The 11,197-nt window shown below is 43.0% G+C and overlaps 1 protein-coding gene across 1 annotated transcript; it reads right to left on the bottom strand.

The window, feature by feature from the left end:
• Positions 1-239: 239 nt before the first annotated feature.
• Positions 240-2,772, bottom strand: LOC147454355 (putative methyltransferase At1g29790). Its single transcript, XM_086517320.1, has 2 exons — positions 1,619-2,772; positions 240-995 (listed from the first exon to the last, which is right to left on the bottom strand). The coding sequence occupies exons 1-2, from the start codon at positions 2,589-2,591 to the stop codon at positions 559-561; spliced, it is 1,410 nt and encodes a 469-aa protein (XP_086373446.1). The 5' UTR covers positions 2,592-2,772; the 3' UTR covers positions 240-558.
• Positions 2,773-11,197: the final 8,425 nt, after the last annotated feature.

The raw sequence follows: 11,197 nt of genomic DNA, 5'->3' as shown, positions 1-11,197 counted from the left end.
CAACTGTGAGTTTTGCAAAAAAAAAGAAGAAGTTGTAATCCATTTAATTGGCTTCATTTTTGTGTTCCTTTGGACCATATTCAATCACTTTCACACTTGTCCTTCTTTAATTGACTAAATTAGTTGAAGACCATTTGAGTCAAGTTCATTATCCATTTTCTGAGGTGATTGCAATTCCCCCCAAGAATAGGTAGGAGAGAGAGAGAGAGAGAGAGAGAGAGAGAGAGTACATTACCAAATTTGCTTTTATGAAAGGCCACTTGACCAAACAGAAGAAAATGTTTTTGTTGGTCTCCTTTGTGGACATGGAAGAATGAAAAAGGAAGAGGGAAATGGAGACTGTCACAACCCACTTATTAAGATCTTCATTACATTAAATTTTCCCTTGCAATGCAGTTAAGATGCCAGAGGAATTGCGGCGGGTTCGAACTCCGGAATGGTGGGGATCGAACAAAGGGGCTCCTGACCTTAATGCGCTCACACTCACATCACTAAGTGTGTAAAATGGCATTTTGCTTGTTACAATGCGCGGGAATGCAAGGCTACAAATAAATATGATCAGCCTCTAGATAAGGGCTTTTCAAGGACTGCCGAAAGATAGACCTCTTGCAAGTCAGGGCCTCTATCCAGCTTGGGACCAACCCCCCATCTAAGCTTTTGGTAACCCAATTTCTCTATCAAAGGCATGTAAGTGACATCCAATTGATGCTGAATACAGAAAAAATGGTCCAACCACAGCAAGCCGCCGGGCCTCAGCACTCGATCGATGTCGAAAAGCAGAAATTCCAGAGTATTGGTGGGAATCCAGTTGCTAAGCACATGCATGGAGTGCACTATATCCAGAGTGTTGTCAAAGAAAGGGAGCCTTTGGGCTATGGTTACAAAGAGAGGCACCACTCCCCTCAGGGCTATGAAGTTGTTGAAAGGCCCATTCAAGTTTAGAGAAGTAGTCACTATTGTCACATTCTTCTCCCTCATCCTTACTGCAAATGTGCCTGTTTCTTGGTCAAAATTCATGCCAATGTCAGATGTGCATTTTGATTGTAGTTTGATTAGTCATATTATTGCCTTCTTAACCTTATCTTTCAATAAATTAAATGCCAATCTTTTCTGCCATAATTTACTGTTTAACAAACAATATTGCACCCATTAAAAGAAAGAGAGTGTTTACATAGCATTTTTTACCATAAGCACATTTTGAATCGATGAAAGAGAGACAAAATAATACAAAAAATGGACTGTTTCCATAGCATTGTGAGAAATATTTTATATCGGGTGATAAAATGATAGATCCGCATCTGACACATTGGTAATTAATAGTTGTATATTTAATTATGTCAATTTGAAACAAAGAAATTTTGCTAGTAGCATCTCTGATGATGAATATACTAACAAAATGGGGCATAACCACAGATGCACAAATGGAGGAAAAAAGGCATTAAGCGATGAATTTGATATATTCAGAGCATCTTTAATTGTTTGGTAATCAATAGCTGTGTAATTAAATATGTCAGTTTGAACCAAAGAGATGTTGCTAATAGCATCAATACACTCAAATCACAAGTTCAAAAATAAAGGCATTACTTTTCAAGGAAAGAAAAAACAGACAATCAGTTACCTGTGCCGCCTCCAATGTCCAGCCCAATTCTAATGGAGCCTGGCTTCAGCAGAAGAACTTCATCAATGGAGAAATCAAGATCACTTGTATGTTTGGTCCATCTCTGCTTCTCTCTGCCCTGCAATTCAAAGCAATCAATGCAATCCTCGAACACCTTCTTCTTCTTCCTCTCATTCAGGCATGCGAAACTCTTGCACGTGTAAGGGGTCCACAGAATGTTGTCATCCGAAGGGATGCTCCACAAGCTCTGTGGGAGAGGCAGAGGCTCGTTGAAGTGAGGGGGACTCCGCGCGAAGCACCGCCTTCTTGGCAAGGGCTCGCACCCGTGCACTGTCAATGTGTGGGCTAACCCTTGATCATCCGGACATATCCCTCTGGGATCGTACTTCATGTATCTGATCAAATCCTTCTGATTTGCCTCATTCCCACATGCATGGCCGATGGGGGAGACTATCTCTGAGGCAGCCATGCCCGTGCTCCAACCCAAAGGCAGGGTTTGCATGCGGGTATATTCGTCGAGCTCTCGGCTTTCTGCTCGTGCGGAATGGGCAAAGCGCTGTGCGGCAGAATCCGGTGCCTTTCCTGATGCATTTTCTTGAAAGGAGGTGTTGAAGTGATACCCGCCTGGGGCAAGAAGGGTTTTGGAGAGCTCCTGTGAGGCCAGGAGGTCTTGCTTGAGTTGAGAGAGCTCTAGTCTTGTGAGATGTAGCTCTGCTTGAGTGAGGTTGAGGAGGGTGACCATGAAGGAGACCTGCGTGTTGAGGGTGGCACTACCATCACCACCCAGCATTGCATGGGGGATATTATTGCTGTCAGTGAGTGTTAAATTCGCTGCTTCAAGAGGCGAGTGCCAAGAAAGACCCAAATACAAAGTGACGAGATTGGAGCCAAGAAAGGCTAAAACTACACACAGGCTCTTCTGAGCTTTCAAGCTCCCGCCCAACTCCATTGTCGACTTCTCTTCACATGCCATTATGAGAGCCTCGTTCTCTCTCTCTCTCTCTCTCTCTCACACACACACACACACACACACACACAGACACAGAGGAGACAATTCAAATCACGGTCGACGCTGCCGCAATTACGCAGTACCCACCTTGAGCGGAGCTGCGGGCAGAGAGTGTACTCATGTGTTCATAGCAAGAGAGTGCAGACGCGGGGGGGCCCGGGGGGGGGGGGGGAATGCGGTTAATGGTTACTCTCACGTTTATGAATGGCATTGCAACAACTCTCTCATTTGAAAGACTACCATTAGGGAAACTCTAGCTTCTATATTATCTAGATCTATACTATACTATACTATAATGGCAAACTACTTGCTCTTTACACTAGTCATCATATGGGGCTTTGCAATATTTTAATATTTTTTTATTGAATGGAGGGGAGGGGAGGGGGAGGGAGAGTGTGTGTGTTTTACAGGAGGGCAGGTTTCAATGTAGGACTTTTTGGAGGATAGAGAGAGAGCGGGTGGGTTACGATACTGAACTGGGTTTGTTTAAGGGGGATCGCCCTTATTGTGGGCGAGTATATTAGGTGCACCAAGTCAGAAACAAGGTTGATGCTCAACAAGATGCTGTGCCAATCTATGTCGGGTAGATGCCAATGTTTGAGGGTGCACGCCAATGGCGCGGTGGAGAAGCCTGCTATAGGCTGGAGATCCAAGAGCAGCAACAATAGGGTAGCTTGTGCGTGCAAAGGTAGGCAAGGTAGATCTGCAAGCGAAGGTAGCGGAGCAACGGTGGCGATAGCATTATTGCACAAGGCGAAAACAAGTGCCATGGCGGTGGAGCAAATCGGCCCCCCAGGGTGGGTGCCGATCTGCTATTCGAGGCGGGGCAACAAGTGTTAAATTTATGGCATCTCAAGTGAACATCCCAATGTGATCCCAATATTTATTTTGGCTTTGGGTATTTATTTTACTTATTTGTCAAACTCTGGGTATGACAATTTGCTAAGGTGACTATATAAGCATACCTAGTCCCCATCTTATAATCATCAATTCATTGCCAAGGTTGGTTTGGCAATCTCTCTCTCTCTCTCTCTCTCTCTCTCTCTCTCGTATTCTCCCCATTGCTATGCGCTTCCACATCGTCAACTTTGACATGGTATCAGAGCCTCGTCCTCCTTGATTGCGAGAGAGATCATCACAGAGCAGAGATCGCTCATCGCGTTTTTGTCCTTGCTTGCGACATTTTTGAGTAGCACTAGATGTCGCAAAATTTTAAAACGCTAGGGATTGGCAGCTTTGGAGGGCGTCCTCTTGGTGAGAGGAGCACCAATGGCAAAGCTCCTTACGACAACATTTTAGAACACCATATCCGACGCTAGGCTCCAACACCCAGCTGACTACGTTTTGATATGCTAGCTGCTTTCTCGACATTGCTTCCCCATCGATTGCTTTTGCATTGAAACACCGAACAATGTGCCAAGCCCTCCCACAATCTTCATGAAATGCCTACCCATATTGGAGTTGAACAGTGTGTCACCAATCTCTGATAGCATTTTGAAACGCCTACCATATTGGAGCCCACCTCCCCCCTTGGCTGCAATAGCGTTTTGAAACGCTAGAGCTACAAGAAACTTGAAGGAGAGGACCTTGGTGCCCAAGTGTGTGAAGACCCTCGAGAATCTCCTATTTTGGCACGGCTAAAGGATGAATACTAAAGCATTGGAGAAACCTCTTTGTGGAAAGGCTTGGGAGTATTTGCGGCCCCTTTTGGAGTACAAGAATGAAGAAAACTTCCAGATCTAGCAATTGCAACATGGCTCCCCCTTACTTGAGCTCCAGCGACAACCATGACCAACACCAACTATCGGCTATGGAAAGTGGATCGTCTAGTATCGAGTTAGCAGCTTATGCTCGACAAAAATTCTCAAGGAAGCTATTGATTTGTTTGTCTCATGATTGTGAAGCCAAGGGCAAATGCACGAGTTCACTAGAGGTCAGAGGCAAAGGCAAGCTTGACAAGGACGGCAATACCGATACTTAGTTATCTACCGAGAATGTGAAGCCAAAGGCAACATCAGGAACTCACAAAAAGACAAAGGCAAAGGCAAGCTGGACAGAGATGACAATGACAAAGAATTGACAAAGGAGATCGGCATGGCACATGTGGTGGTGACCACAATGGCTACGATGCGAGATTTCTAGTCAGTTGGTTAATGTCCCAACTAGCTTCAGCCAGAGAGAGGCTTGCGAGCGACAGAGAGGGGCAAAATGAAACTCCCTACAAATAATTTGGACCCTTGTGTTGGAGTTCATCGGTGTTTGAACCAGTGGGTCGGAGTTCAAGGCACATGCATCTGGAAAGGAACCATCAGATGTATCTGGAAAGGAACAAGATGTGACTAGATTATGAACAAGATGTGTTTCAATGTTCATTGTCTAGAAAGTCTGGACGTGAGGTGTTCACAGTTCACAAATGGGGATTTTCTAAGAGGAAATCGATGCTCAGGAGTAAAAAGTTGAGGGTAGCATAATGGAGGTGTATCCAGTATCGTGACCGATAGTGGGGTGTCCACGGTAGCTTCTTCATTGACTTGGTATCACTTTTTATGTCCAATATGAGCTACAGAGAGGGTGTGAAAGTTTTCTTTTGCAAAACTCACAACAATAATCAATCCAAAAAAATTACATAGAAACCCTTACTCACAAGCAGAGCAAGGACATAACAAAAACATGAGAACTGAACACGCAAACATGGGAGCCAGCCCATCGAAAATACCACCAACAATACCATTGAGACCAAGCCAGACAAGGTAAACCCCCTTAGCTACCTTTGGAGAACTAGCATCTGCCACATACTCGAATTCCACCAAGAAAGAGCCCGCGAGCCAGACCATAACATTGCAAGACGGGCGAAGCCCCTATGTCTCCATCACCCACCCATGAGGGGCATCAACAAAAAAAAAGTGCATGCAGCCACCACACGGTTAAACCCCCCAAACCAAACCATTGAAGAAAAATGGACCAAGCCAGTGGGAAGGCCACCAATAGAAGAGCCACTAGAAGGCAGGCTTTTGAAGGAGATCCAGGCACCATCCAAGAAGAGACTCATCGTTTTCGCCATGCTGAATTGAGTCTCCCACACCCCGTCAAGCATGCCGGAGAGCCAAGAATAGCCACAAAAAATCCAACCAAAACCTACGAAAACAACACCAGATTTGACCATAGCAAGCCCCAAGCACCCCATGGCAAGCAATTTTTCCTCAAGAAGAGGGTGGGCAGTCGTCAAGCCACGGAGCCAAAAACATGTCTGTCGGTCCACCGCATGCCACCTTGGAAGGAGGGGACAGCCAGAGGCCCCATCCTTGGAGCACCTCTATCCCCAAGCCAAGTCAAACCCTCCGTGACAACCTCTGGACGTGCTGCCCGCATCCAGAGCCCACCTTGAGCAGGTTTTAAAGTTATGGTATTCAACTAAGCTACCCAATGTGATCTCAATATTTATTTTTCCTTTATGTATTTATTTTACTTATTTGTCAAACTCTAAGTAGGGCAATTTGCTAACGTGAGTATATAAGCACACCTAGTCTCCATTGTATAATCATCAATTCATTGCCAAAGTTGGTTGGTTCAGCAATATCTCAATCTCTCTTTTTCTCTCTCGTATTCACCCCATTGCTTTATGCTTCCACATCGTCAACTTTGACAGCAAGTGGAAGCCTATAGTGTTGGATGCTTGGCAGAATTGGGAAGTTGTGGGGTGTTCTGGGTGAAAACAAAGGTGGTGTGGAGATGCAGACAGGTAGGGTGTGCATGCGGGTGGATAGTGATCAATGAGCCAAAAGGCTGCCAGACAAGAGCGTCACGAGATGTGAGGTCCTTGGCTATGGTGTGTAGGAGACAAAGAGAAGAGAGAGAAAGAAACAAAAAAAGCATGCATGGGATAACTAGAGAGAGAGAGAGAGAGAGAGAGAGAGAGAGATTACGCACATGGAGGGAAAGAACAAATGTAAAGAAGACTAAAGAAAAGAAGAAGAGAAAGAAAGAGGAAATGAGTAAGGACTCGTGAAAAGGATTTTATGCAAACGATTTCAGAATCTTTTCACCGTGTCTTCTCTCTCCCCCATTGGGAAGAAGCTTATGGCTAAGTAGAAAAAGCTTACGACAACCAAGTTAGTTGGTGCACAATGAGATCATGAATCGCTTCTACAAGAGGATCGCCATAGCCAACAAGAAGTTCCAACTTTGTATAATTGCTAGAGGCTATAGTTGAAATGCAAAACTTTGCTTCTTCATCGTTAGTACTAGGATGGCTAGCTTTGTATGTATGTTTTCACTCTTCGCCATAATTTGACACAGTATTACAAAAATAACACTATGCTTTGTTGATTATTTTCCCTTTGTAAAGACTTACAATAAATAGAAATGTGCCATGCAAACTGGTAAAAATAAATGAAGCTTTTTTGCATGCCATAAGGGCTTGTTCCCACAGACTGACATCAAAATAAATGAGGGCTTGAAAGCCCAACAGTTATCATGTTAGAGGAGATGAGCATGCCATTGAAGCTTGGCTCTTGGTTGGATTTGCATGCCATAGCCAAGAGTTATTGATGTAGGCCTCTACTTCTCAATGCTTGGAGAAGGAAATGGAGTTCTTGCTCAAAGTACTCTATTGAGTTATAAGTAGAATCTACACACTACGTTGGTTACAGGCCGGTTACACAAATGATTGCAATGCGACAACAATGTGGACAATCAAGATGTTTCGCTTGCTTTGAACCTCCTATTGAACCGTGTATTGGTCAAATGACAGTTGAGTTCGTGAGGGATACCACTGTGGAAGACATTAGTGTTCTTACAAAGATATCATCAATTTTGTTTTTGAGGACGAAAACACTTCTCCAAGGGTGGAGTAATGTCAAGCCTAACGGGCTAGAGCCAAGGGCCAGGACACACATGCAATATAGGGGAGCTTATATTTAGTAGGTCAAGGGCGTATATTAGGCATGGTTGGGTCGAGAGTTGCATGTGCTAGTCCCCGGTCTCTAACATTTAAAGTGGAGAAATTTCAAGTTAGAGGACATCCAAGCTACAAGGAAGATCTCACCCCTTTTTTTATATACCATAAAAGAAGCCGACCACATTTCCATTCTTAAAAGCAAAGTAATTTCACCACCAACTAAACCACGTATCCACTACTCAAAGAGTCATTGCAAAACCAAGAGCCAAAGCTTCTTAGATCTATGAAAACCATTAACAACTAGACCAAGGGGGGTGCCTTTTGTCCTACACCTTATCCGTTTTCGGATAATTTAGCCCGGTTTATGAGTGAAATTGTGAGCTTTCCTTTAAAAATTACAATAAAAAGCAAGAAACATAATAAAATCTTTGGAAATTTTAAGGGCAAAGGTGCTCAACAAAAATCAATCGTGACATACACAATGTGTATGTGTGTGTGTGTGTGTGTGTGTGTGTGTGTGAGAGAGAGAGAGAGAGAGAGAGAGAGAGAGAGAGAGAGAGAGAGAGAACAATTTTCATGAGTTTGAGACAAAAGAGAGGAGGAAGGATGTGGTATTTGCTGACACGTGAATCCCCCCTCCTAGAATCCTTTCAATTGTTATCTTATAACTAGTGCAATGGGGCTGCCTGTGGTGGTGCTATGTGGATTTATTAGCCTAGACGTGCCAACACTATCTACATAAGCCCTTCAATTGGTAGTTTGAAACCCACAGTTATTGCTTTCACTAATGGCAAAAAGTGCTTGCTTTATAGCAGTAAGTATTCATCAACCTCATTATATGATTAGTTGGGCATGAAGCAAACACCCACAGCCACACACGTAGTCATTTGAACGTGCAATTGAAAGCCTCTCTCTCTCTCTCTCTCTCTCTCTCTCTAATTCTCTCCTTTTATCTGCTCCTCCATGCCATGGTAGCTCCAAGCTATCATCCACCATAGCCTCGCCACCTAACATCTGGTATCAGAGCCTCTTCGACGACTGTGCTCGACGAGCTTTGCGGAAACTGCTGCCTGCAGAGGGAACAAGAAGTTAATCAACCTGCAGCAAGCCGAGCAAAATCACCATCAACATGGTCGCCCTGGCCTGAGAACCAACTTTCGACACATATTCGTCTGCTAATTGCTACCTACAGCTTGCTGCGAGCAAATCTTCATAGACACTATCGTCGTCGATTGTCTTCAACAACAGACTTCGTTCAAGTGTTCATACATTTAAAGGGCACCCCAATTTGGTCTTAAGCCCCTAAGAAAGTGGGTCTTCACACCATGTTGGTCAAGATCGTGAAGCCGCTTCACACAATTTTCAACATATAAACATGGCCCTGCTTTGGATGTAAGTACTACACGAAGATGAAGATGAAGCCACATATGCTCTTCAAGAAATAGTCTCGTTGACTTCAAAAGATTGATGTTTCGTTGAGTTCTATAAACATCACAAGATTCAAATATGGCGTCAATGATCAAGAAGTTTAATGAGCCGGCAATAGAGGTGGTACCCATGCAGCTTCTAGTATGTGCTACTGTGAAAGGGAACTTATGTGAGGGACGTCAGACGGATACGACTAAAGGATCCTTGAAGATTGTGGATCAGTTTGTCACATACAGTCAAATTGGATTCTATAATGGTTATATTAAGCATTCCATGATTCAAGGCGGTGACCCAAAAATAGCAGAAGCAAGTTCATATTGGTCTCTTTCAACTCATTTTTTTGGTAGTATTCTTCAATTGCTTTTCATTTTAATTGTCCTAGCTAAAAGTCATGTTTTGTTATGTTGTCATAGGTTTGTTATGATTTTATCTATTGTCACTTATTGTCATGCCAAACTTTTGTACGGGATATAGACCCTGCCACACATAAGTGGTAAGACCTCCCAAAGAAAAAATATTTGTTCTTATCCCATTTTTGTTGCACTTCTTGTGAGGTTACTGGGTACACCTTAAACCCAAGGTTTAATAGTGAACCAAAACTCCATTTATTGGTAGCTAATTTTTTGACCTACACCCTATCTGTTCAAGGGGGGGTTCACTATCATAGCACCAAGTTATGGATACACCAAAAATCCTTGGTTGTGAGAGAACCTAAAACTCATGGTTATTGAGTATAGCAAAAACTCAAGGTATCATGAGAGGGTTTGTCTAGTTCGGGCTTGAGGGGGGCATTGTTGGGTTTCCAAGCCTCATTTATTTCAATGTCACCCCATGGAAACAAGCCCTTATGGCATGCATGAAAGCTTCAATTATTCTTACCAGTTTGCATGGCACTTTGCTATATATTGTAAGTCCTTACAATACTGTGTCGAAACTCTCTCTCTCTCTCTCTCTCTCTCTCTCTCTCTCTCTCTCTCTCTCGTTCTTTGCTTTTCTCTACTCCTCCACGCCATGGCAGCTCCAAGGTATCATCCACCATAGCCTCGCCACCTAACACTAATTACTAAGCTAAGCTATGCTATTAGAGTGATTATGTGAGGAGAATACTTCTTGCTTGTAAGATACATCTTCTTCCTCTCAATCTTTCCTCATTCCCTACTAAGTCTCACCATTTTTGAAGGTGTGTGAGGTCTTGGGATTGTGACTAGGGACACTAGGTATGTTTTTCAAGCATAATTTGGTGCATGAAGCTTCCATCTTCATTGCACCAACCATTTTTGTCAAGGAACACAAAGATTGTATTGTGCAAAAGTCTCCTTTGATGGGAGAAGCTATAATACAAAGCCTTTTTGGAGGGGGGACCGGCTCCATGTAAATCCGGTCCTCAATTGTTGTCAATTGTTCTATTTCTCTCTATTTTCAAGTATTGTCTATGCCAAACTAGCTAGGTTGAAATTTCTATGTTGCTTTCTCAAACTAAGTACTCTCTCTATGCTCATTATGAACTTGTTCTTAATGAAATGCTCACTATGTTATCATTTTTTGCTACACACAAGTTACTAGTGCATTAAATGTTACATGACGTTTGTGCCTCCAAAGTCAAGAGGAACGGAGAAGCCACTGAAATCTATGAAAAGGCAAGGCTTTTAGAGAGCATGACTCCATATCTATATATGCATTGGGTGCATGGTCACTTCAAAGCATATACAATTTGCCAAAGTGTACACAAAATAAGTACACGAAGCACATTGGAAGCATATTGACATCCACAACTATGAGCTGAATCCAATGTCGACAACCCTACCATAGTGTGCTTTGACCTTCGATGTCAATGGCGGTGATTCCCAAAAATCAATAAGTACATAAAATTTAAGTTTTAAGTTTTGAACTTATTCAATCTTGCAATATTTTCTACAATGCCAACTTGATAAGCAAGTGTTGCTTCGGTCAAGGGGAGTTTGGAAATTAGAGGAGATTTGATAGCTAAGCTTCTTGAGCTATCTCTTTCAATATCTGGTAATCTAAGGATTCTCCATACAACGTATGATTTGACAAGATCCATTCTCTAAGAAATCTTGATGAGTTAATTCTATTTTTGCCATGATATATGTATAGGAGCACCCGTTGGCAAAGCATGCTTCAATTTTTGGCATATTGCATAAAAGCTTCCAAAGTTTGGATATGCTATCAACATATGAACTTGAGGTGGACTTTGCCACATGTCTGAATGCTTTTGCACTAGAGG

This window comes from Adiantum capillus-veneris, chromosome 7 (genome assembly GCF_014529385.1).
Source record: "Adiantum capillus-veneris isolate H3 chromosome 7, ASM1452938v2, whole genome shotgun sequence".
Lineage (NCBI taxonomy): Eukaryota > Viridiplantae > Streptophyta > Polypodiopsida > Polypodiales > Pteridaceae > Adiantum > Adiantum capillus-veneris.
This window is presented reverse-complemented; position numbering and strand designations above follow the sequence as displayed.